Here is a 27,837-nt window from a genome sequence, read left to right on the forward strand (position 1 = left end):
TAAAGCAGCTTACTTTGACAAATCAAAGATAAGCTCTACTATCAGACCCTCCATCTGAACAGTGTGAGGAAAACATACTCTCTGAATTTCCTCTTGAGAAATTTGTCCTGATCCTGGCAGGAAATGTACAGCTGTTGTATTTTATTTACAAAACTTTGCATTCCCCAGGGAAAATGCTCTGTGAAGATTAGCGAAAAAATTTTTGCTACATATGGCTGGGTCCTCATTCCCGGTTTTGCTCTTGCCAGTGTCCTCCAGGGGCCGGCGCTTCTCCTGGCACTCCCAGTGGGGCCGGCTCAATCTGAGGAGCTCTTCTGGAGCCACCATGTGACTTAGCAGCTATGAGAAGTTTCCCCTGCGTCCCCCTAATGCTTGACTCTCCACCTGCCAGAGTAAGGAAGCCAGTCTCACACCTAGTTTAGTCTCTAGACCCAGTCTGCTTATGCTGGCTCACGTAGTAGTCATCAACTACTAGAAAATGCGACTGAGAGAAATCAATGGGTAGCTTGCCCAGTGTCGTAACACTGACAGCTTCCAAGGCATGAGTCAAACTCCATCTTTTTATTCTAGGTGTAGTGTATTTTTCATTATATTACCTTGCTGCCCAACGTTTGTATGAATCCTTAAGCCAGGTAACACTTCAAGTCTTTGTTACGTCATTTTTTTAATTGAAACCTTTTTGGTGTTACAAGGTTCAGGGCGGGATAGGGATAGTAAATCCAACAAGAGCACAAGCCAAAGAAATAACGCCTTTTGTAGAAACTGCTTTCCCTATCTCCATCTCCCCCATTCTAGATGTTCCTGTCCCTCTCTGTCTCCATCGCCTACCCAGCTCCATGTTTCTTAATCTGTGTTTCTGTCTCTGTACACACACATGCATGTGCATACACACATACACACACACCCTCCAGAAATTATGTCCTAGAAACTAAAACAGCAAGTGCCATTCAAGATGCCCTCTGATGAGCTTACACTCCCTTCCACTTCTCCTTTTTACTCACCCAGAACCATCTCTGAACCAACAGATTCTTCAACCAGGTTCCCAGCTGGGGTGGGTAAAACATCATCATCAAAACTGATGAGGTCAATGTCCCCGGTGGGCTTGCTTTGCAGAGCTGGAGCTGGGGAGTTGGCCGGGATTCCTTCTCCCAGTGACCTGAATGCTTTGGCCTGTGACGCCACTGAGAGTCGGGGAGGAACGGTGACTGGTTTCAGCAAAGCTGCAGAGTTGGGGTTTTCTAAGGAAACCGATTTCTTCGGCAACAGAGGCCGAGGAGCAGGAGTTGGGACTTTCTTCCCACCGTCAGGGCTCTCAGCCACGGGACCTCCTCCCAGAATCTCAGGATTAACACTTCGTGTAAGGCCAGCATTTGGTTTCTTTGGCAATTCTGGTTTGGTTACTGGGATGCTCCCTACTTCTTGCAGTGGAGAGTGCGGGGTGAGCCCTTCCCTAGAGGCCACCTTGAGTCTGGTTTCAGTCCAGGAGTCCCACTCTCCAGAAGCTCTGTTGGCAGCTGGCTTGGGAGCCACTGAGGGTTTCCCTGAGGGAACAGCAGGCCTGGGGGGGAATGTGCGGGGAGCAATTTCTGGTTTCGAGGGCAGTCCCGAGGTTTCTTTATTTGTCTGACCTTCAAATGCTTTGATTCTTGAAACGACACTATTTTGGCTTCGTTCTGTGTTCATAATGTTCATCACTGCCTGACTATCCAGGTCGATGGTACTGTCCAACAAAGACTGAGGCTGGCTCAGCGAGGACTCCTTCTCTGTGACCGCGGGACTGGTTTTCTGGCGATTTTGCTCTTTAATATGACTGTCTCTGGCTACTGGTCTGAGGTTGGCTTTTGATCTTGGCCTTGGCACTGGACATCTTGTAGCGCTGGAGTTCTCTGGACAATTCTGTTCTTCAGAAATATCAAAGACTATTAAAGGTGCCACATTTGTTGGAAGATCACTGGCTGAGACCGCCGGGGAAGGCTGGAGAGGCTTGAGAGGTGCCTGTAGTGCTGACAAGACCAAAACCCACAGACAGAAGTTGCAACATTGTAATTTAAAAGAAAAAAAAATAGAAGATACACAGACTGTTAAAATATACATGTAGAATATCAAGAGATCTTGGTTTCCTTAATTAGTAAAAAGTAATTCCAAAATCAATGGGGAAATGTTTACTCTCAGCTTCTCACAGGAGTGTTCTTCAAGTTGTGTTTATTCATAAGAGAAATATTCATTACATAATATTTTTAAAACACCATTAAATTCTTGAGTCCCAGCAGACTTAGCACAAGAACCCTTTCCCGCTCGTCAGAATTCCAACACTGCTCGCTTTACTTTTCTAAAGTAACTTACTCTCATCTCTGTTATGTGAAAAAAATGCTTTTTAAAAGCCTAACAGAACCACCACCTTTTACACTCTATCAAGTTTAAGTTGCTAAATATAACATCCTTCTCCATGGGAATAAAGGGGAACGGCAGTAATACAACCATGGTTAAAAGGATGATGGTTTTGCGATATGAACTGGGGTGAGCCCCAGAACGGGGGTTGCAGCTCATGAGAATGACTTATTGTAATAATCACAGCAAACCAAAATAAAGGAAGCACACAGTGATCACACTGACTGGGAAGCTGAGCTCAATGAATTATGCACAAGTCGCAAATTATTTTAAAGGCTAGAAGCCTACTGATTACTTCCCTAGAACTAGGTCAGAATTAGGGGAGACAAATTACTTGCACCACTTTGAGGCAGATGGTTGGCTATTTCTTCTGTAAAGTCAGTCTGAGTTGCAGAAGTAATTGTGTGCCTTGGAGTGGCAGCAGCATTATTATTATTCGTAGTATTAACTTGAACTTGGTTGATTTCTTTTATGACTTGTTCATAAGATGGTGGGAGCTGCAAAATAAAGAATGAAGATTTTAGACATCTATAGACAAGAGCCGAAGTATTAACAGTCTCGCTCTTCTTACCTTTGAACTTACCTTTTAAAAATAAAATGCAAAGAGATAATATAGATATTTATTTACCTCAGCAGGAACCAGCTCACTGGGCCTCCAAGGGCCTGCTGCAGAAGATGGCGGAAATCCCAGTCCCGGGGGCGGGGCTCCTGGAAACCACGAGGAGGGCCTCAGGGGCTCAGCTGCCACGATGGTGATCTCTGGGCGCCTAGCAGACAAGACCTCAGTGAGGGTTTGCAGGTTGGTAACAAGCTATCGTCTATCTGCAAACGTTCGAAGATTTGTGAAAACCACCACTGCCCCAAAAAAGTTACGTGAGAACTGCCCTAGTCCTAGAAATGACCTGTCTGGCCTAGGCTATCCGGGGAGCAAATGACAGTCATCTTCCAGGACTCTGGGGCTCAAAGTTAGGGATGGACCTCGAGCACACTTAAGCCCTGCCTTGGTTGATAAGGGTAAGGGCTAAGTAAGGCCCACACAATCTCTTCATTCCAGGGCTCTGCTATCCAGCCTGTACCACCACCATAAATAATACACGGTAAGGCAGAAAGTATACTAGTCAAATACAACTGTTTCGTTGTCTGCCATTATAAATGATATACTCTGACATGATACCACGTAAGAATATCCTCTTCCTCCTCACCCAACCCCCGCCCCAATTCAAAGTCATCTCTAAGTGTTTAGAGTTTGCATGTTCACTTCTAGACCCTGGTATGTGTGTCTGTGCTCCTGGTCAGTGCAGTATAGGAATTCGATAATTAACCTTTAATATCGAGGAGCCACAGTGATTCAGGCACGGCTCCTTTCATCATTTTCTTAATCTGATTCTACATTCTCATGTTTAGACTTTATATTTAACCTCATTTCCTAACAAACACCAACCGTGTGACCCTGAGCAAACAATCAGCCTCTCTGAGCCTCAGTTTTCCCATCTAACAAACAGGGATGATGACATTCACCCTGCCCTTCTCTAGCACTCTCCAGAAAATAAAAATAAAAAAGCACTGCTATTTTCAAACCTGGGCATATTCACGCATTCTCGTGCTAGCTCATGAAACAGTACAACCTGCTTATTGATTGCATCTGAATTGCATTACCTAAAAACCTCTGCTTAAAGCTTTTGTCTAAAAAGTAAGAGTTACTAGCTAATAAATATTAAGCACTATGCATGCAGTAATCCTTATGACAGCCTTGAGATAGGTATGACTGGCAACATTTTTCTTTAAAGATTTTATTTTTAGGTCATCTCTGTACCCAACATGGGGCTCAAACTTACAACCCCGAGATCAAGAGTCGCATGCTGTACCAACTGAGCCAGCCATGGCCCCCGATTAGCAACATTTTAAAGATGGGGATACAGAAGCTAAGAGAAGGTTAAGCAGCTTGCCCAAGGCCACACAGTGAGAAGGCAGTGAAGTGAAAATTTGAACTCAGGTATGTTTGACTCTAAAATCCTCGTTCTTCATTATTCTATACTACCCTGTAAGAAATATGAAAGCAGGGACCATGTCTTATAAAAATCCATCTATCTATTTATCCACCTATCCATGATTCTATCCACTCTACCATCTGTCTGTCTGTCTACTGGTTCTTATCTATCCAGTGACTCTCCCCTCCCTCCACCCTCCTTCCCTCCAACCAGCCATCCAGCCATTTATCCATTCAGCTATCCATCCATCCCAGCTCATTTTCCTCTCCTTACTCTTCCATGCAATTTTCTTTCTTGTCATCCATTTATCTATGCAACATTTACTAAGCAGCTAGGAGGTACAAAGCATTTCTTTGAGCAATTCCTTGAAGCAGTTGCAACAATGCTTTACATATAGCAGTGGCTTCATAAACATTTAAAAAACTAACTTAAGTAAATAATTATTGCCAAAAGAACATTTTGAGGCTTGTATTGCTTCTTCTCCCTCCAAAATTTTCATCATTCAAACTTACAGATTAATTCAGGAAATGTACTGATGAGGCAGACCACTGCTTATGTAATACACTGCTTATGAAAGAGAAATATTTAACTTGGTAACTGATAACACACTTTGGTTTCATTATTAGCAGAATATATGACCTCTGTTATAACCATACCTCCTTTCTCGATGAAGCTCGCTCTGAAAAGAAGTCCGAGAAGCTACAGGAGAAAGAATAAACTGGTATAATACAAAATCAGTACATTCAATAAAGGTTTAAATTTTTATAGGGTACATTATTGGAAAAAGTTAGGTTATACTTGAAATCACAGAGGATGTATGAATTTTAACATCCGTAAGTAGAAAAGCAAATCAAACTGATCTTTTTACATGGCATAAAATTAATTTTAGTTATATATTTGAATTGCATAAGAGAACATAGATTTCAAAAACTCCCCAAAGCACATTTCCATGGTTCTGAAAATAATTTGAAGAATGAAAAGAGAAAAGAAGACAACTATTAAATACAAATTGCCTGGTAAGAGCATTACAACAATGACATGAAATTACAATGGGCAGAACAAAATTAAATATCTGTTCTAATCCATATGACTGTACTTTTGCAATGTTTGTTTAGAAAGTGAAAGGGGTCCAATTTTCATCTATTTTCTAATTTTTCTGGAATTTTGCAACCTTTAAGTTCTTTTATTAAATTCAAGGATAATAAATGCAAAAACTGTTCACAACACTCTTATCAACATGTTTATAGCACATATTACTGTATATGCAGCACCGACTTTTCCTTCAAGCCTCAAACTCAAGAGGCTAGATGGTTCAAACTTCTTCCAAATTTGCAGTCATATGATCTGGAAAATGTCACATATGGTGTCACATATTACATACATGTAAATGGAGAATATTATTCCTATTTTCAAGAAGCACATTCTAACAATTCCTTTAAGAGTATCTTCAGGGGCGCCTGGGTGGCACAGCGGTTAAGCGTCTGCCTTCGGCTCAGGGCGTGATCCCGGCGATCAGGGATCGAGCCCCACATCAGGCTCTTCTGCTATGAGCCTGCTTCTTCCTCTCCCACTTCCCCTGCTTGTGTTCCCTCTCTCGCTGGCTGTCTCTATCTCTGTCGAATAAATAAATAAAAAATCTTTTAAAAAAAAAAAAAAAAAGAGTATCTTCAAGATATGCATACAAAGGGGGTGCCTGGGTGGCACAGCGGTTAAGCGTCTGCCTTCGGCTCAGGGCGTGATCCCCGCGTTATGGGATCGAGCCCCACATCAGGCTCCTCCCTGTGAGCCTGCTTCTTCCTCTCCCACTCCCCCTGCTTGTGTTCCCTCTCTCACTGGCTGTCTCTATCTCTGTCGAATAAATAAAATCTTTAAAAAAAAAAAAAGATATGCATACAAAGGGGAATTGTTTCGGATACAAACTATTTCTACCAGTTGCCTTCACCTCTCTCTAGTACTCTACTTTTTCAATCCTTCTGGCCTGAGAAGGCCGACAGTATGAATCTTTTCTTTCTTCCTACTATTAATTTCGGATTCTCTCCGAATACGGAGGCCGCCAAAGCTGGGATGCCGGCGTGGAGGCAGGAGGTGGCAATGAAACCCAGGCTGGAGCTGGAGCGGTGGGAGCTGAACCTACGCTGGGTTGGTCTACCAGGAGTCCTGTATTCATACTGTTAGCCGACTGGACTGTAACGTTTTTATCGAGAGCTAAACCAAGCTGAGGTGCATTGTGTCTCCTGGAATAAAAGAGGACAGAGAGGCTCAAGCTGTGAGTGGTGCATCTGATTCGTAAGAATGGTCTCATTAAGTCAGAGAAAGGCTACAATCACGTCACCGCCATCACAACAGCCAGAATCAGCAGACACAACACTGTTAAAAAGATATCATGTCATTGCCACAAACATACCTCTTCCACGGGGCATTTTTGCTGTGCACTATTCATGAGTGCTAAGGGAAAAAAAGAAGGCGTTATAGAAGAGGAAAGGGAGAAAAAAAAAGAGCGAACCAGCTGCCTATGTTTTAAAAGGAATTCAGGAACAAGACTGCCCTGCCATGCCGCTGTTCTTGCCCAATCTGCACACGTCGACAGAAAAGGAAAGTCGATACAGCACAGTTTCAGAGAGTAAAGAAATCAGCTGTGGCAAGGAAACACCTGTACAGACCGGGACATTCACCCACGTAACCCCAGTAAAAACAAATTCAACTACAGTTTTTAACAACGTTGCAAAAAAAAAAAAATCCCCCAAAACCTAAAAACTATTTTGCAAAATCACTTTGCTACTTCAATAGGGATTAATTTTGAAGTATGAATACAGTACTTAAAAGGGAATCCGGTAGTCAATTTACATTCTCGTAAATCAGCAGCTTTTCACTCAATCCTGCCCCTTCACACCGGAGGTGGTTAGCAGCAGGAGCGCCTGGTCAGCAAAGGCGTACTGCCGTCCTGGAGGCAGCAAAAGAGGGGGAGAAGGTCTCCCAACCTGACTTGTGGATCTCCTCCACGTCCTTTGAGAATCACTGCTTTCCTGTCTCCTGCTTTGAATCTTTCTTCCTTCACATTCACTCATCTATGAAAAAATCTCTTCTCTCTCTTGATCCTTATAGAATGACCGGCTCTTTTTTGTCAGTGTTGAACAAGTTTAGTAGCGAGAAATACATGAGATCTTCATACAGCATCTCACACTCCTCTAATTTCTCAACTGTCCACTTCCTCTCATTCTCACTTTCCCAGATCAAACAGATTTGGTGTAGTTGTTGCCAAGACGATCGAATTTGCCACCGGTACTCATACAGACCAACATGTTCCTTTTACTAACCCCCGTCACAAATTGCTAGCTAGTCTTTTGTGCATTTTGGATTAAGGCCACAGTTAGAAGTTATCCTATCATTCCACAGAATTATTTTCAAACTTGTCTAGTTCATACGGTTAAATTCTAAATACAAAATAAATTCATATTCAGCTGTTTATAAAAGACCGAGATCTGGATTTGCAATATTAGCACGAATAAAGAATCCTCCTAAATTCCAACAGGATCATAAGCACGGAAGGATGCTCGGTGATCGTCCTACTCCAACCTTACAGATGACTTGGATGGGACACAGAGACATTAAATGAATTATCCCAAGTCATACAGCCTATTTTCCTTGAAGCAGTTTAACTCCTCGTGCAGCCAAGAGAGCTGGATACTAATCCTGATTCTAAATAATTCAAAATGATTGATTAAATGATCAGATGAAATAAACACACAGAAGGATTATTATAAGCATCCTTGCTATAGTACCACTTTGCCAATGAAAATCACAATAATAAAAATAACCCACTAACATTTGCTTGAGACGGGATAGGAGTTAGATGTGTTGGACATGATAACAAGAACATCTGTGGGGTTGAAAGCACAATGACCTTGTAGTCACGCAGTCTAGATTCACATTTCAGATCTACCTTGTGAAGCCATTTCATCTTTCTGAGACTCAGTGCCCCTACCATCTGTAAAATGGGGTTAACATCTACCATGCAGAGCACTGTCTTATACCGTATGTGAGCCTTTCCTGACTCACCGTAGGCAATGAATAATAGCTAAAACTGAATTTCAGAGAATAATTTTCTCTTAAAAAGTTAATGAAAGGAAAAGCATGAAATTCCAGATATATCCAATTATAATACCGTCAAGATCTTTACCCATAATATTTAAGGCTCACAAGAATGCAAAAAGAAGGACCTTAAGGCTTGACTGGAACCAGTATCATTATGGAAGAATTTAAAATATAACCAGTAAAGGAATATTGCTTAAAAAAATGTGATGAAGTCTTTCTCCTTGACAGAGAAAGATGACGAAGTATGGGACAGTAAAACAAACATTTCACTGGGTTGGGTAGGCCAAAAATTGTTTACAACTTTTTCTTACAGAATGGGCAAAAAGCGCAAAAGAGAAGGGGAGGACACAATTATTCTTCATTCTGTAGTTACACACGGCATCACATGAGGATGTCTAGCCTTGTTGCCTAAACATCCAGGAATAATACAACTCACAAATACTTCTTTGAGTGTATGCAAAATAACTGATAAATAAGAATTAAAAGACTACTGAGTTAGTTTTTGTTTTTTTAAAAAGGATACCTCAAAGCAAGTTTTCCCGTTGTTTCATCTCCTTCCTCTCTGCTAGGGCCCTACTTCATCAGATTCCCCTTCTCATGGACCAGTCTGACCTCGCCACGAATTCCTTCCCCACTGCCTACAAATGTCTCCAAGCTTCTTCATCATGAACAGTCATGTTCCAATCTCCTCTCTGTCTGATACTTCTCAGCCCTTCCTTCTTCTGTTTACCACCAAATATCATAGAAAAGTAGCCTACCCCAGCTGTCCCGACTTCCACATACTCCATTCATTATCGAAATTGAAGTGTGGCTTCCAATGTCAATGTTCTACTGAAACTGCTCTCTCAGGTCACCGCTGGCCTCCTAAGGACCACATATGATGACTTATTTTCAGCCACTTTGGCTTGTCCTTGCTGCAGCATTAAGAGCTACTTGTGGTTCACTTATTCTTTCAAAAAACCTTCCCCCCTTAACCTCTAACGCACAGCTGTCTCCTGGTTTTTCCAGTTTTCTGATCATTATTTTTCAGCCTTTTTTGGCCCACTCCACCGTAGCTGCCTTCTCCTAAAGCCTTGCCTGGCGCAAGGGCCTCCAGGTAAAAGGAAGATCCATCCTAGAGGATCTACGGGAAGTCAGGTACAAATTACAGTCCCCAACAAAGAGGTCCTAAAACCCAAGAAGTAGTCAGCCAACAGGACTCAGTCTCTCCTCCACAGGGCCGAATTCTTTGGGTCATTCACCTTTTGCCCTACGGCACCCTAAAGGCAGAGCCTGGCCTCAGACAGCAGTACTTCCCAAGATTCTGTCCTTTGTCATCTTCTCTGGCCTCCATGTTTTCTCTTTAAGAGTTTAGCTACTCACAGGTTTTGCCTATAACCATGACCACCTTGACTACCCCAAATTATACCTCCAGCAAAAAATTCTTGCCTAAATTGCAGCCCTACTTTTCTTTTTTAAATTCTGTCCCATCTTCTCCACACACCACCCTCAAAGGGCTCTAAGGCATCGATTTTTCATTTTCATACCTGAACTCCCTTCAGCACATACTACAGCAGTCCCACATCTTTATAAACCACCACCAACAAAAATAAGATGTGGGAAATGTGGACTATCCGTCTGTATTGCCACCTTACAAAATTTCCATTGTCATGGTGCAAATGCATGCTCTTCACAATCTGTGGATATCCTAAATTTATACTAAATATTACAAACTAGGTTTCTAAAAATAGGATATAGTCTCCTCAGGGTGGAGACCTCAGCTCAAATAATGCAAAGAACATCTAAAATCCCTTCCTTATCAGAAACCTCATTTCGAATGGAGTTGTGAGGCTGGCAGGGGGAGCTCTCACGCTCTACCACGCGTCCCCAGTTGCAAATCCAACAGGAAGAGATGGAGTTCAGCAGACACTACCTTACTATGCCTTCAGGAGGAAGAAGGGATTTCCTTCTCCCCCAGCAAAATCCCAGCCAATGAGAGACTGTCACAACTCAACCGGTGAGAAGCCACTATATTCTGAACTCCCCTGTTTACTCCAACGGGCTTTTTGTTTGTAACAGTCTTCCCACTCCCCCTTTTCTTTCTAAAACAATGTTCCTCTCTTCTGTTCTGCAGACTTGCCTCTGGTTTTGGTGTAGCTTGCTTGTCCCAGATTGCAATTCTCTGCTATTCTTGAACAAATTCATTTTGCTGGCTTAAAAAAAAAAATCCCCTCCTTATCTTTGTTTAAAACAGGTAATCCATGTTCTGTTTAGTTTCCCTAAAACTGAAGGGAACTTGGCAGACTTTTGTTAAAAACAATGTTAAAATTCTGCACCAAGAGCAAGTTCTCACCAAGAGGCTTGGTAAAACTTTAACCAAGAGGTAAGGCTGAAAGTATGAATGCACCATTTTCGACAGGATTCTATTATGGCACTTGTATATGGAAGTGAGCCAATCTCCACAGGTGTTTATACAGTTAAATAAAAACACAGTGGAAACAAATGAATCAAAAAGGACAGGGTTTGATATTTTTTTACACCCATCAGATGTCTCCACCTATAGAAAATGGTAAATTTATATTAGATCATAAAAATTGACCAGATAATCCACATTTTTAAAAATAGTTCTGTAACAGAAAAACATTCTGAGCAATGGGCTTATCAATAAATGAAAGTTGAAAAGAAAGCTGAAAACCTAACTACTTGTCTGAAACAGTTTATTATTCCTTAGGAGAAGAGAGAAGCTTTTGTTGGATTCTTTGTAAGATTCATCAAATACAATCACTTGCTGGAAACCTAAACCATCATTTAAAATATCACAGAGGAAAATACAGAGCAGGAAAAAACAAACTTACATCTCTTGATTACCGCTCTAATGGATGACAAGGGTCCTTGGCTAGAAAAAGAAAGAAAGAAAACATTACTGTATTCATTAGTCCTTTTGAAGAAGAATCTCTCATAATGCCAGGTCATTTCTGGGACTCAATATGGCACCAAGGAGCAAGTTTGACATGTTAGTTACTGGCTTATCCTCCTCACAAACATAAATTTAAAAAAGTTTTTAAATTACCTTTGATATAAAATGTTTTATGGGAAGTGAGAAGACTGGTGAAGTGTATCTGCAGTGCAAATAAAAATCTGCCTTAAAATTGCTTTCACAGCTACCTACACACTGCATCTTCCAGTTGTTTTGGACAGTACTTGAAATCAGGCAGCAATTACATGGTAATCAAAAGAATTCTGACCCCTCTGTATCTCTTTTGTGTTTGACATGGGAACTCCTGTCTTCTTAGATCAGATCAAAATAGATCATTTTTATAGTTAATTTGACCTAAGGACTAACAGCATTTCTTCCTAAGATTAGAACTTAAAACATCACCACCTAAAAATGAAAGTCTTGGTTGCTTTGAGTTTTGTTCAATAGCTGGTTGGCCCTGGGTGTCTCTTACTGTGTGAGCTTGGGCAAGTCACAGAAATGCTTCTGAGCCTCTGTTCACTCACTGGTCAAACAATCTAGCTGCAAAGGTTTATAATCATTAGTTTGTAAGGCTTTTTGTTTTTTTTAATCTTTATTCAAACCAGCTGGGCTGTTTTTGGAATCATTTAGAAAAAATATACAAACCTAAAACTTTAACGGTATGTTTTTTTTTTTTTTTAAGGAAAAAAAAGCCTTCTTGTTTATAAAATTCTTCACTTTTTTTCCTGAATGCTCTTAAAATTTAAATTATTTTTGATCTTATTAAATTTACACTTGTGGCAATCGGTATAAATCCTCTTGCTGTTTCTTAGGTAGAGAAGATAAAACTTTGGGAAGATGTGGTAACAGATCAGTTCATTTTATGGGAGGGACACTTTAAGAATATACTATTTTGACAGACCAAACAAAAACAACACTACAGGAGGTCTCCAAGGGCATGAAACTAGGACTGTAATATAAAAATGTGTTTTCAGCAATACTGATTTTATGTTATCTTAGATTTTAAAAAATTCAAGTATGATCAACAGTTACAGTATCAGGTGTACAACATAATGATACATACTCAGTGCTCATCAGTGTACTCTACCCCTTCACCTACTTCATCCATCCTCTCACCCACCTCCCTTCTGGCAGCCACCAGCTTGTTCTCTGTATTTAAGATCTCTCTCTCTTTTTTTTTTTATCTCTAATTTATTTGTTTTGTTTCTTCAGTTCCACATATGAGTGTAACATCAGTATTTGTCTTTTCTCTGACTGACTTATTTCACTTAGCATTATACCCTCTAGCTCCATCCATGTTGGCTAGATAAGCAATGCTCATTTTTATTTTTATTTTAAGTTTATTTACTTTTGAGTAATCTCTACACTCAATGTGGGACTCAAACTTACAACTCCGAGATCTAGAGTTGCATGCTCTGCCGACTGAGCCAGCCAGGTGCCCCAACAATGCTCTTATTATTTTTTTTTTAAGATTTTATTTATTTATTTTAGAGAGAGAAGGAGAGACAGCACAAGTAGGAGGGGCTGAGGGAGGGAAGGAGAGAGCCTGATGCAGGGCTTTGATCACAGGACCCCGAGATCATGACCTGAGATGAAACCAAGAGTTGAACATTTAACCAACTACACCACCCAGACACCCCTTCCCCAAGCAATGCTCATTGTTAAAAACAGTTCTTGAAGGTTTTCTGTAAACAATTACTTGGGGGGGGGGGGAATCACTGTAAGGTCATGTAGAAGAGTAACAGTACTAAAATATAAATAGGTTGACTGAAAGTTATAGGAGAAACTTCTGGGTGCAGAAGTGGAGAGACTCTGCATGTTAATATTGTGTCTGTTGATTCAGGTACAGTAATTAATAGAATCAAAATCACTACGTACAGGCAGGGCCAAAAAAAGCCAAAATTTCATGCATATGTCCAGGCAGAACATATGGATTGTTACTGAATGTCTATGTCATTATCTCCTTGCTTATTACCCCTGATTTGGTGGGATGTTATTATTTACAAAGCTGTGGTTGAAGGAGGAAGGTGAACTGATTGGGATAGAACATGGGGGTGTCTGAGTCAAAATGTCCCCCTCCCCAAAAAGATATGTTGAAATCCTAACCCCAGTACCTCAGAATCTGACCTTTTTTTGGGAACAGGGTCATTACAGATATAATTAGTTAAGATGAAGTCATACTGGAGTAGGGTGGTCCTAATCCAATGACTGGTGTCCTCAGAAGAAAACCATGTGAAGACAGACGCACAGAGAAAAGGCACCAGGTGACAATGAAGCAGAGACTGGAATGATGCAGCTACAACCCAAGCAACGCCAAAGACTGTCCACCAACCACCAGAAGCTAGCAAGAAGCAAGGAAGGACTCCCCTATGGATTTCAGAGAGAGATTCCCCTATGACACCTTGCTTTCAGACTTGTAGCCTCCAGAGCTGAGAGACAATAAATTTCTGTTGTTTTAAGTCACCTAGTGTGTGGCACTTTGATAGGGCAGCCCTGGGAAACACGTGTGGGGTCTTCTGGGCGCTGATTTGATGTGATAATTCATTGAGCTGTTTACTTTGTACATATATGCTACACTTCAATAGAAAGCTGGGGCAGGGGACATGAGAGGGTGGTAGAAACCTTCGCACAAAACAGAATTCTGACTGAGGTCTGCCCAGGTTCTACAATTCTCAAGATTTACAGCATCACGTTTAGGCTAGCTCTATAAACCAACCAACCAGCCCACCAACCAACCAACCAACTAATCAGTATCTTACGTCTAAAACAGCATTTTTCCAAACTCTGAAGTTCTCCTTTCTAGGTTAACAGGTTCTGTAGTAGGGAAAATAAAAAAGGAGGCAAAAGATGGCTCTTTTTTCTCCATTTGCATGCAGAGCAAAAGCTATAGGTGAAGGTTCCACTCTATTTTTTTTTAAGTAAGATTTTATTTATTTATTTGAGAGAGAAAGAGACAGAGCATGAGCGGGACTGGGGGCGAGGGGAGGAGGCAGAGGGTAGAGGGAGAAGCAGACTGTCCACTGAGCAGGGAGCCTGACTTGGGGCTCGATTCCAGGACCCTGAGATCATGACCTGAGCCAATGCAGATGCTTAACCGACTGAGCCACCCAGGCGCCCCTCCATCTGTGTTAGTCTTAAGAGAAACCCTCATGGGAGTTCTCCCTCAGCACGAGCTCAGGTTCATGTCTTAGCTGGGAACCTCCAGGAAGATGGCCACTGTGGGACAGTAGACATGGCCACAGAACCACTGATCAGAAGTGCAAGCAGCAGAGCCTGGTGGTTCAAAGAGTTGGTTCTAAAGTCCAACTGTTCATACGTACTCCTGCTGCCTCCACACGCTAGCTGGTGTGATTTCGTGCAAATTACTTAGCTTTTCTTCTCATTTCCTCATGTATAAAATCAGTAATAACTTAACTCTGTCATGAGGTTGTTGTGAAGAGTAAGAGGGAAAATCCATTAAAGCATCTTACACTGGGCCTGGAACAAAGTGTGTGTTCAGTACACACTATTGTTATTGCAGCTTTATCACTGTTGATGTCTGTAATCTTTAGAGACATCACAAAGCATCTGACAACACACACAACCCTTGACAGGTTCTCACGTTGGGGTGTGATATCACACAGCAGGCCTAACCGTTTATGTTTTTAAAGATTATTTTCTTTGAGATTTACTCTGCTCTCCTCTGGTTTCTGTTGTTCTGATGGAGCCTGAGCCTAGGCCGCCAGGCAAAACAAAGGACTGCCAAAGTGCATCTTCACTCCCTTCTACACGTATGAAGCCATGTCCTGGCCCTCGGCAGAGCTGGTCTGGAGCTTCTGCCTTCTGCTCTTCAAGTACCGCTGCCCTTTCTTCTTGGTGGGACAGATAAAACCACTCCTGCCATGTGACGAAGACCCTTGCAGGAGAGAAGTGAAGGGTCAGGGGACGCAGCTTTCAGATTCTGAGAAGAACCAAAAGCTGTGGTCAAGACAGGATAGTGTCAGGTCTAAGTCCTCATGACTTATCTTCCTCCAGGCCTCTGGGGGTACCCCCTAGCTGTTCAGAGTCCCCTTCTATCCTTTCTTCCCACTCTTCTAAAATAAGCCCTTTTTAGGCTGTGCTGTAGGGTCACTGTCTACTACCGTGTTTGCACACAGCCTTAGTGTTATGGTGTTTTTAAGAAAGAAAATTGCATCTTAAGAGAGCTTAACCTAACGAAATGAATTTCTAGTAAGATTTCAGCAATGAAGATAATGATGAAAACTGTTTATTATTACATGTGCCAAACACACGATCTTTTTTTTACAAATGGAAAACAACAAGGCGCAGAGGTTAGGTGTTGTGTCTGCAGTCACATAACTGCGGTAAGTGGCAGAACCAGATGTGAATTTACCCCCATCTGACTACAGTCCACAAGTCTATAATTCATGCTTGAGTGGGTGGGGAAAAGTTTCTAAATGCTTGACAAAGTTCAAGAGGTAGGCAGGTACCCTCAAGAATAAAGTGAATCCAAAAAATTTCACATTGGAGTCGCCTCCAGACTCTGCAGATGCGGGAGAAAACAAAACAAAAGTTGCTAGGTGTGACATTTTGATATTGTCAAAACCAGCAAAGCAAACCATAATGGTCACTCTTAATCTCACCTAAGAAAATCCAATTGGATCATGTTTTATTTATCATAATGAAACAGAGTCTAAAAAAATTTATTTATTCATTATTCATCCATCCATCCATCCATTTATTTATTTATAAATATTTTATTTATTTGTCAGAGAGAGAGAGACAGAGCACAAGCAGGGGGAGCGGCAGGCAGAGGGAGAGGGAGAAGCAGGCTCCCGGCCAACCAAGGAGCCCGAGCGAGACTTGATCCCAGGACTCTGGGATCATGACCTGAGCCAAAGGTAGACCCTCAACCGACTGAGTCACCAAGGCGTCCCCTAAAACATATTTATACAACTTTAAAAGCAACAGCTTATTTCCAAGTTTTAAATAATTTCCCCTGCCCCCTCTCTTTGATGAGGAAAACTGTTTCCACAAACCAGTACATGAAGTTGTTGGATTTGGCTAGTTTGGTACACAAATCAGAATAACACCTGCAAGTGTCCATCATCATTATCCCATCTGGTTCTGGAGCTCCTTCTCTGTGCAGAAGCAACAGAATATACAGTTAAAAATACATTCTTTGTAAAAACAGCTGAACGTGGTTTGAGCACAGCTATAAAGAAGCCATGGTACGATATAAGGGACTGGAAGTCAAATGCCGTGTCAAAGTGAGAACATGCTATAAAGGTAAGTGCTGATGCCAGGCACCACCAGCCAGGTTAAACACCAAGAATCTATGGGTCAAGGGTATGACAGCAAAGTGTCTCAAAAGCAAGTAAGAATTTATCGGGGACATCTCCCCACACAAGCATTGCTGACCGCAGCTGGTCTTTATGTACCAACCATGGTATTTGTGCCATGCCTGACTTTAAAAAAGCATTTATGAATAAACCCTGGAGTGCCAGTATTCATTCATTCTTTCTTTCTCTCTCTCTCTTTCTTTCTTTCTTAGATTTTATGTATTTATTTGACAGAGAGAGAGAGACAGCCAGCGAAAGAGGGAACACAAGCAGGGGGACTGCGAGAGGAAGAAGCAGGCTCCCAGTGAAGGAGCCCAATGTGGAGCTCGATCCCAGGACTCTGGGATCACGCCCTGAGCCTAAGGCAGATGCTTAATGACTGAGCCACCCAAGCGCCCTGCCAGTATTCTTTCTTAAGACTGTGCGCTGATCCACATGTTTAGGAACAAAATATATTGATGATATAACTGACACTAATATTTGATGAGATAAATAATGAGTGGAGGTGGGGAAGATAGAGGTGAGCAAGAGGAGGTTTCTGGAAGTGCCAGGAAGGCAATGGAGAAGTCTGGGGTGTCTTAGTTATGCATGCAATTATTCATCCATGGAGCTCTCACTGTGTACCTGGCATTATACCACAAACTGGGGACAACGAAATGAATTTGCAACTTCTGCCCTCAGGAAGAATGCAGTCATGTTGGTAAGATCAATAAATAAAAGATTAAACAAACATGAAAAAAAGGTTATACAAGGTATTGTAAGAGCTTGGAAGAGGGGTGTCTAAATTTAGCTCCAGGAGAGTTGAAGAAAACAGAGCTGATGCTTGAATAGAGCTACTGCAATGTCTCATCCTTGGCGCTACTGGCATCTGTTAAGGATGAGGGGTTGTCCTAGTTATGACAGGATGATTGGCAGCATCCCTGGCCTCTACCTACTGGATACCAAAGGCGTACTTCCTCCCACTCACTGCCAGCTCTGACTATCCAAAATGTCTCCAGACATTGCCAAATGTCCTCTGGGCGGGTAGTGGGGACGGGAGAATCACTCTCACTTGAGAACCACTAAGTTAGTGGCAACAAACCAGAGTGATAGGATTAATATGGATGCAAAGGAAGCTGTCATTAATGGTTGCCAAGTTGATGGTGGCAGTAGTGGGATAAAACTGGGGCTGAATGTGAAAGAACAGGACAAAGGCAATGAGAAGGTGAGAAGAAAAAAGTAAAAGGAATTTCTAGCACCAAGAACAGTTTTAGAAGGGTGGTACTCTGGTTAAACCAGGTGAAAAAAATGAGTCTTTCTCTGACGGAACATGGAAGCACAGTCATTTTATGAAGGAAAAAAAAAAAGAAAAAGAAAAAAAAAACCCTTTCTAAGTCAGATGTTTATAAATCAAGGATTGCCTGCACTTAAAAAAAAGAAAAAAGAAAAAAGATATTTTAGGACTGCAGTAAGCAAAAGTCCTTGACTTGCTCCATTTCAAAAAACAAAACCCCAAACCCAAAATACCTTACACATATTTTTATAAACAAAGCCTTGGGACAACCCTGATTTACTTCTCAAAACAGAAAGCAATAATGTTACATCATAACAAACCCCATGTTTTCATCTTGTGTATCAAACTTTTATCATCTTATGTTACCTGCTAGGATAAGGTAATATTGTGTAATGGGAGAAGAAACTATGAGTTAGTAAATAATATTGTGCTACTGAGACAAATATAGAGCTATAATGCCATTTTAATAATGTCTAAATTAATATCATCATCATAATCTGATAAAATGGAAAAGAATAGTGTATTACTTGAAACTAATGAACACAAATTAACCTACTAGTTCTAAAACTCTGATGAACCCCCCCAGTTTGAAGACTGGGTATATAGCAAGGGGGTGAATTCCTTCTTAAGAATTAGAGAATAAAGATTAGTAAAGAAAAATAATTGAGATCCAACCAGAATGGCTTTTGCTAAAGCTAAAAACTGTAACAAAACTACAAAATATTTCTATTAATACTCTGAAAAGCTTTAGGGAAAAAGTTATAGAGTTCTGATTTCACTTTTTTATCACCACTGACAGCTCAATTACAGTAATTAAGTTCTATGATACAACACCAAGTTACACCAGGAATTTTTCTACTTAGTCTTAAGACAAGCAAATCATATGTGCAACCTTTATTTACACAGTTTCAGAACAAATAAAGCCAATACATATTAAAGTGAGCTTTCATTAACACACTTTACAGATTATAAATTTGTAAAATGAGTTTTTTGGGTTTTTTTTTTTTTAAGATTTATTTAGGGGCGTCTGGGTGGCTCAGTCGGTTAAGTGTTTGCCTTTGGCTCAGGTCATGATCCTGGGGTCCTAGAATCGAGTCCCCATCGGGGGTCCTTGCTCAGTGGGGAGCCTACTTCTCCTCTGCCTGCCGTGCCCCCTGTTTTTTCTAAAGAAAGATTTATTTATTTGAGAGAAAGAGAGAGAAGAGGGAGCAGAGGGAGACAGACTCCCCACTAAGTGGGGAGCCCAATGCAGAGCTCGATCCCAGGACCCTAAGATCATGACCTGAGCCGAAATCAAGAGGCAGATGCTTAACCAACCGAGCCACCCAGGCACCCCTGTAAAAGGAATTCGATTAATAATCATATCTGTCAGCATAAAGAATATGGAGGCGGACAGAGAAAAAGCAAACAGGATACATGATGTACCTACTGGGGCATCATGACTGTAGTGGGAAGAATACAGAACTTGAAGCCAGCCAGAGACCTGCTTTCATATTTCCAATTTACTTATTTGCTGGAATTGTTTTATCTGTAATATGAAGATATGTCTATCTTTTGACTTGTTACTAAGATTGAATTAAAACACTGTATAAAATACACAGCACAGTGCTTGGCACGTATTACTGTCTCAAAAAATGTTACTTGTATTTCCTACCCTATTTTCCAATACACAATTTTGTCTAGTCCATAATTATATAAAGCCCAAATCTGGGGGGCTATCCTGCCAACACCAGTTGAGTTACCCTATAGTTATCATAACACTACCTTATAAATTCAAATAACTGACCATTTGCATTTCAGTTGCAATTATTATTTACTACCTACAACCCTTCTGAGATTCACAATGCATACTTCTCATAAACCTATTTCCTACCAAGCCGAAGCAGTAACAAAGCCAAGAGAACAAAACAGACAAGCTTTTATGAGCACTGTATTATCCTTACTGAAAACACAGATCTCTATTTCTTTCCCTCACCCTTTCCATGATGGTTTTCACAAAATGGACATGGTGATCAGTAAGTAGCTCTAAAGAGCTTCGTATTTCTTTAGCTCTATTAAACAAAAAAAAAATCCCACAAGTGTTCAAAGATTCTGGAAGAAGCTTTCAAGTCTACTATTAATAACTACGGTACATTTAAAATTAGAATATGTTGCCCTGTCCTTCCCAATTCTTTGTTTTCTCTGTTTTTCCCCCCTACACACAAATGTCTTGTCTTCCTAATTAGACTGCCAACTTCTCAAAGGGAGAGACTCTCTTTTACTTATTTTTATAGTGCAAGTCAGTGGAACTGTATCATGTGTTCACTAAACTCATATGAACTCAATACTACTCACAGAGAGAAATAAATATAATTTGAATAGTACAGGCAATCCCACCTACACTTTACTTAATAAGCAAATTCCAAATAATTTTGCGGCTGGTTTTGTTCTGTTGGTCTTTATCCCCAGTTACATCTTGTTGTATGCTCACTTTGCTAAGAGTGTCTGGGTCTAATATTTAACAATAGGTATTTTTCATGCAAATATCACCTTGATGAGCATCTGGTACTCACTAGATGGAAAAGTGGCCAGGTTTGCCTTAAGAAATGGTACATTAGACTCCAACATGGCACCTAATTTGGCCACAAACATTGTACTTCAAGTGTCGATTAATGGAATTTCAGGGGTCAATCTGCCTAATCACACCTTTTCATTGTACTCTTTCTTTAGAACCTGTCTCTTTATTATTTAAACTCCTGGTAATTCCCAACTAATAAGCAGCACCAAATCTTCACTGGTGTGCTAAATTTAATACCATGTATAATACACAATAACATACAGTGATATTAATCAGGAAAAACTTATCTGAGTAGGTTACCGTGTATGACGGAGAACACATACGAATTATTTCGAGAGCATATATAGGGCATGTTTACTCGGTACCGAAGAAAGGCGGTATTTACTGTAACACGCGACAACAGAATCTTTAACCTCGTCAAATGTGAACACAAAAAAAGGGTGAAAACTAATGATCTGAAGTGTGACTGTGTTCAATAAACATCTACTGAATAAACCAAGGTATTAATAACCAAAATGTATTTTTTCTAGGGTTATAGACTTCCTCCACAGCCTACCTAAAGTGATCTGTAGAGAGAGTTTAACAGAAAACCTAGAAAGACAAAAAGAGCTAAAACCTAATCCTCTCTTTTCTTGATATACAGCATAAAATTTATTTATAAATTTTATGATTAGAAGTTATTTGTTAGTAAAAGGCAAAAAGAGATAGCATAGTTTTTTTTTTTTTTAAGATTTTATTTATTTGTTAGAGAGTACACACACGCACAAGCAGGGGGAGCGGCAGGAAGAGGGAGAAGCAGGCTCCCTCCTGAGCAAGGAGACTGAGGGAGGTGGGACTTGATCCCAGAACCCCAAGATCATGACCTGAGCCAAAGGCAGACGCTTAACCGACTGAGCCACCCAGGCGTCCCGGGAGAGCATAGTTCTAAAAGGGGATCCATTATATGCCAGGAAAAAGAGAGGAGAATAAGAAAATATTACACAAATATAAGGCAGCTGCAGTTTGAAACACCCCAATAATATTCAGAGACTGATTTTTCAAATTTTGTTTCATTAGCTGGTTACTTCTGTATTTTTGGCCAAACACAGCATTCACTTAACTGTTAAGAGTAAATATTAATTTTCAGGAAATTTAATGCTTACGCTATTCCAGGTATTATGCTAAGTACCAAAGAAACAAGATCAACTAGGACATGGACCCTGCCCATAAGATGTTCATAGTCTAATCAGAAGCCTACAGACAAGAGAAGAGCTTGCGATCTGCATTTCGGTTTTTCTTAAAATCAGGACTTTCATACACTTTTTACCTTTTATTAAGTATTCTGGTGTGTTATTTCCTCTACCAGACTATAGAGTCCTTCTTAGGCAATGCACATATTGCAATGTTGTTAAACCTTAAATTAAAAAAAATTATGGCAAATTTTAAAAATTATAGCAATTTTTAAAGTCCTTTCGGCATGTTCAGATTCTGTGCCATATAATATTTTAGATCATATGTAAAGAACAAGTCTTCTAAAAACAACTGACTCATCCAATTATACCCTATTTAACAATGACTTTTAAAGAATGTAAAGAGACGTTCTTAAAAAAAAAAAAAAAAAGGAATAGAATAGAAAACCCACACCCTTCTCTAAAACCTGTCATCCTGGTTTCCAAAACTATATGCATCGGAGCTTCCACCTAAAAAGGTTGACACATCCCTTTGGACACTTCCTTAATGGACGTTCAAGGAAAACCTGGTATCAAGTCCTGTGACAGACATGAGACTGGCATGGGACCCTACCTGGCAAGAGAAATCAGAACATGGAAAGTCTGGCAGAAACCCAAAGGGTCACTGGTCATACTACAGAAGGAAAAATTAAAAGCAGATGCTCCCTACATTACAGTCCATATACAGAGTCCTAACACCTATGTAGTAAGAAACAAACATAAGTAAAAAAGCCCTCTGTCCAAAGATGAAAGAATACTCAAGGAGAAAAGAAAGGAAAAAGTTTCTCAAAACCTACTAGTTTATCTGTCACCTACCTGGAAACATCTGCTTTATGGTGTTTGTTTTTTACTAAATATATATAAATATTCCAATACGTTGGTTTGCATCAAAACACATAATCTACTTTTGTTTTCCCTTGGTTCTATGATGCAAAATGATAGAAGATAGTGGGATGTAGAAAGTGTAATGACACCGCCTCCCACACTTGCTGCTGTGAACTCAGAGGCATACCTGGTAACACTCTCGATGTGAGAGTTAGAGAAGAGCTCTTAATTCTTACATTTCTGGCTATAACTTTTAGTTATCTTTTTACTTCCCTAATGCATGAACAAATCTAATACTTAAAAATTACCTGAGATTAACTGTCCTTATAAGGACACTGAAAATCAAAGAAACATATAAATGGGTAAGAAAATGACAATACCTGATTAATAAATTATTTTAACTTTAGGTCATGTAAAGGATACAGGAAAGGGCAGGAAGGATGGAAAGATGAAAAGTGGAATTAGACTCCATATACAACCTGATAAATCTATTGAAGTAAAAGTGGGGGGATTAATTATTTAGTGGAGATACAATTAGTATAGACCAGTATTTCTGGGTTTTGTTTTGACATCATTCCTGACCCATTCTGAATTGTTCAGTACTGAAACCTAGAAGACATAACCGCATAGCACAGGTACCTGGTATTTCTTGATGATGCGCAATCAAAATCAGCACTAAAACTCAAAAGTTTTAGAAGCAGCTGATATTTGGACATGAGTTAGCAACAAAATATGTTAAAAACAAAGATGTGTGCATGTATATGAATATTTGGAAAGATGTCTTAACCTTAGCATTCCAATGAGACCAAATTCATCTCAATTAAAACTGAGCATCTTATGGGCAGGGTCCATGCCCCAGTATAATATTCTCTTATAAAAAATAAAACCTTACTATGTAAAAACATATGAAAAATCAGAGGGTTTAGTAGAAGGCAGCAGAGAAATAAAAAAGGTGAGACACATGATTCTGTGTTTCTACATTCTTTATGGGATTAAAATAACACTGCCTCAAGGGATGATAGTTTGCTGTTTTTCATTGCAAAAACAAATACATACTTTAAGCATCTGAAACTGATCAAAATATTAACTAAGTGATGCTTCCAACAAGTTAGAAAGAAATTAGGTCAGTTTGAAACCCTGACTTTAAAATCTAAAAATGGTATTACTTCTTCAATGTTAGCTCTATTTTTATTTACAATATTGAAGCAGATAGTTTTAAAAAGCCAGATTTAAATGTTATTAATAAAAATAATAAAAATTATTAAGGTTATAGGATGCTACAAGATTTTTCTAACACTAACAACTTTTTTCAGTATCTTTTAAAGGAGAGTGCCGTAGCCACCCATCTCTTACCTTTGTAATCTCCTGATCAAGGTATTATGTTGGCTAAGCCCTTCCTTTTGCCCTTTACAAAATGCATTACATTTCTATCTTTTCATCAAATCTTGGTAATATCTAAAGCAGAATCGACTTAATCAATGGTGGAGGAATTAACAATGAAGCAATAAACATACATAAAACAGCAAAACCTAACCAATGTAATTTCATACATTAAAGACCTTAAAGAAGGCCTTTATTTTACTAAAACAAGTAATTTTTTGAAGTTTTTATTCAAATTCCAGTTAGTTCATCTACAGTGTAGTAGTAGTTTAAGTGTACAATATAGTGATTCAGCATTTCCATACATCACCCTGTGCTCATCACAACAAGCATACTCCTTAACCCCCATCACCTATTTCACCCATCCCCTGCTCACCTTCCCTCTGGTCACCATCAGTGTGTTCTCTGTAGTTAAGAGTCAGTTTCTTGATTTGCCTCTCTCTGTTTCCCTCTTTGCTAGTTTGTTTTCTTTCTTAAATTCCACATATGAATGAAATCACACGGTATTTTTGTCTTTCTCTGATGACTTACTGAACTTGGCATAATACTCTTTAGCTCCATCCATTTCATTGCAAACGGCAAGATCTCATTTTTTTATGGTTGAGTAATATTCCATTGCACGTATACACCACATCCTTTTGCTGTCTCAGATCTAGGGTTAGTATTAGGGCTTAGAGCCAAGGTTGGATTAGGGTTAGGTTTAAGAGTTAGAGGTTAGCAGGGTTCTGGTTTGTGCCTGGCATCCTGCAATCCAGAGACCTCTTCAGTGAGTAAAACCAGGCTTTGCTGGCAGCGAAGAATAGACATGGCAGAGATCTACTTAGCTGAAGCAAGGAGGGGCTTGGGGCTCTAAATACTCTTCTTTAAATAGAAGCAAATTTTTAAAAATTCATTTAATCGAGTCCTTCAAAAAGAGGCAGTTCTTAAAAGAGTTTCTGTTAAAGCCAAAGGCTTTGACCAAGAATGTAAGACAGAACACAAACAGCTGAGTTCATTCTAACAACACATGGATTTGTTCTCTGGTAATTCGAACAGAAATTTCAACAGTGAGTAGGCATGAAAACTTTTACTGCAAATATTCAATAACTTCTCCATTATATAAGGAGTGCAAGCAGTGTGCACATCAGCAAATATCTATTTTTTGCAAAGCCACTGGAAAACTTTACCACTGGATAGCAACAATATATGTGGTAGCTAAAGGACCTTAAAGTCTTTTAAAATTATGACTATACATAATTATATGAAATTCCCCAACAGGTACAGCAATAGACCGGCACAGGCTGGGGAGCAGAGGAGCAGATTTTAGGATACATTTATGTACTTGAGGATACACCTTCATTTAAGGGTACGACTGCATTAAGACTGTTGGCACTAAGTCCACCTGCCCTCAAACACGTCGTTCTATATTTACAGGATTCAAAAAGACTCACAGAGTACAGTGTGCCTCCTGTAAGCGTCAGGAGGAGGCAGAAAGGAGGGGAACAAGAAGATGACAGAAGAGGATGCAGGACAGAACCGCAGGAATGGGGTCCAGCTGAACAAAAGAGGGAGCACTGCATGTGGACGAGGGAAACAAGGCTTCCAAACACTCTCCAGATAAGGACTCTGCCTGAGGAAGGATGAAGCCCACACTGGCGCCACATTCTGAAATACACCACCTGCCACATGGGAGATTTATGCCGCCCCTGTTCTCACTCATTCTCTCCTCCTGCGCTTACACTGGAGACGAGAGGCATTTTATTGAGCTGCTCTCACCAGTCCCGCTGAAACGGCTCTGCAGTCTGTGGCAGAGACACAACTGGTATGAGAATTTACTTCTGTAAGATAGATACACAGATCCCCAAACCGAATATTTAGTATGAGCCCATTATTTTTAAAAAAGTGATTAAAAATGCCTTCTTTTAAAAATCTTTAAAAAACCTTAAATGTGTGTGTATACATACACATATATGTACACACATATACACATACAAATATGTACTCTATATATGTATTTTTTATTTTCTACTATGTAAGAAAAATGAGAACCTATCTACCCAGTGCTGTGAAGCCAGCTCATACTGGCTTATGAGAGCTGACAAATTTTCAGAAATTTTGCAGGCCAATTGTTAGACATAGCCATTATTAAAAACTGTATAAACGTACATACATTATAGGCACTTAACAATTCACGAGTCACACAAAAACAAACGTAATAAATACTCAAAACTTATTTCCTAATTATTTTACATTTTACTGTTCTCTATGCTCTTGAGGTTATTTATACCTATTACGTCTGTATGGTGGAAATACTATATAACGAGGTGCTACGGAGCAACTCTTTCTAATTCACCGTAAGTGGTGTCATATCCGTAGCTTGAAATTGTCTACGGCTGGGGTGTTTACAAACAAAAATTGGCAAACCAGCGCTTATCATTTTACTGATTGTTTAGATTTAAGAAAGTGATGGAGAAAATGTTAATGCAGATCCAACATAAAAGCATGTTTTGTTTGTAGAGGTTACATTATGAATAGCAGAAACACTGAGGAAACATTCTTCCAGTATTTGAATACTATGATCTGAATCCGCAAAGAAGTTGCTCAGGTCATCAACCAAACAAGCGGAAATTCTGACATATGTTTCGGTTGTCTCACTTTCATCTTACTCATTAACATAAACAAAAGTATCAACCAACATTCATACTGGGAATTACACTCAAAGAGCTGCTTGTCAGGCATTCAGCAGCACACCACCGCATATGCCCAAAATGTTAACAACTATAGTCATTTCTCAAAGGCACAGAATTATGATTTGCTATCTACCTATTTTTCTGTATTTTCCAAGTTTTATGTAATAGACATTATTGTTTTTATAAGTTATCTTTAAAAAAAGATTTGCTGTAGCAAAAAACAAAACAAAAAGTAATAGATTCATGGGATGCCTGGCTGGCTCAGTCAGTGGAGCATACAACTCCTCATCTCGGGATTGTGGGTTTGAGCCCCACACTGGGTGTAGACACTACTTAAGAAAATTAGATTTAAAAGGTTCATGTCAAATTTATGACTTTTGAATAATTAAGCTGCATGCAAACCATCACATAATCAATCACCTTCTGGAAATAGTAGGAGGAGATGAAATCAAGACGCCATCGTCCCAGCGTCCTAGCACAAACAGTAGCATGCCTGTAACTTCAAAACAACTTACAAAAAGAAAACCATATTTCACAGATCTCTAGTGGTTCCAGCATGAAATAAAAAACTAAGGAGTTAATAATCAAATTAAGTGAACATAAACATTTAGAATTTAAAAATCACTGATCTTACTATTATTCTCTTAGTATATTCTACGTTCCAGGGATTCTCCTAGGTTCCAGGGAACTGGAGTAAAAAAGATGAGCCCCGGGTCTAGTTAAGCGGAGAAAACAGGAAAGTAAACAGGTAGTCTGTCTTTAAGTGGATAATTTTAATACAGATTAGGAAATGTGGAAACACCCAAGGATATCTGGAATCTTTAAAATACATGTCACGGATATAGAATCATGAATGTCAATTCAAATGAAATACAACTGACAGAGTAAAAATATAACCAAGTTTTTAAAAATAATAAAATAGATTCTCAGTGGCAAGACAGTGCAGATACAAATAGTAACATTTATCTCCTTGCAGCACCCAAGCCAAAGTCACTCCTCAAATCTCACAGCCTGTCCAGTGTTGGCATTTTTAGAACTGGCTTGGCATGATGGTCCAGACTTAGATCAAACTTCTAGTGGCACTCAAGATCATTCTGCTCACACCTACAACCAATGGCTGTCACCTTAAGAATGTCTGTAAGATGCCCAAGTTGTTTCCGGGCCATGGCCCTTCCTGTTG

The 27,837-nt window shown here is 39.8% G+C and overlaps 1 protein-coding gene across 4 annotated transcripts in view; it reads right to left on the reverse strand.

The window, feature by feature from the left end:
* Window positions 1–27,837, reverse strand: part of SH3D19 (SH3 domain containing 19) — a 168,660-nt gene that overhangs the window by 40,262 nt on the left and 100,561 nt on the right. For 3 of the 4 annotated variants that reach the window (XM_026499462.4, XM_026499463.4, XM_048212378.2), the window contains exons 3-7: window positions 11,303–11,343; window positions 5,033–5,075; window positions 3,017–3,155; window positions 2,723–2,885; window positions 1,002–2,003 (exon numbers count right to left, since the gene is read on the reverse strand). In XM_026499462.4, coding sequence (XP_026355247.2) covers window positions 1,002–2,003; window positions 2,723–2,885; window positions 3,017–3,155; window positions 5,033–5,075; window positions 11,303–11,343 — 1,388 coding nt within the window. Of the gene's footprint in view, window positions 1–1,001; window positions 2,004–2,722; window positions 2,886–3,016; window positions 3,156–5,032; window positions 5,076–6,780; window positions 6,822–11,302; window positions 11,344–27,837 lie in introns of all 4 variants that reach the window. The other variant, XM_057310114.1, reaches the window with a different exon arrangement.

The sequence above is a fragment of the Ursus arctos genome, unplaced genomic scaffold (assembly GCF_023065955.2).
Source record: "Ursus arctos isolate Adak ecotype North America unplaced genomic scaffold, UrsArc2.0 scaffold_11, whole genome shotgun sequence".
Lineage (NCBI taxonomy): Eukaryota > Metazoa > Chordata > Mammalia > Carnivora > Ursidae > Ursus > Ursus arctos.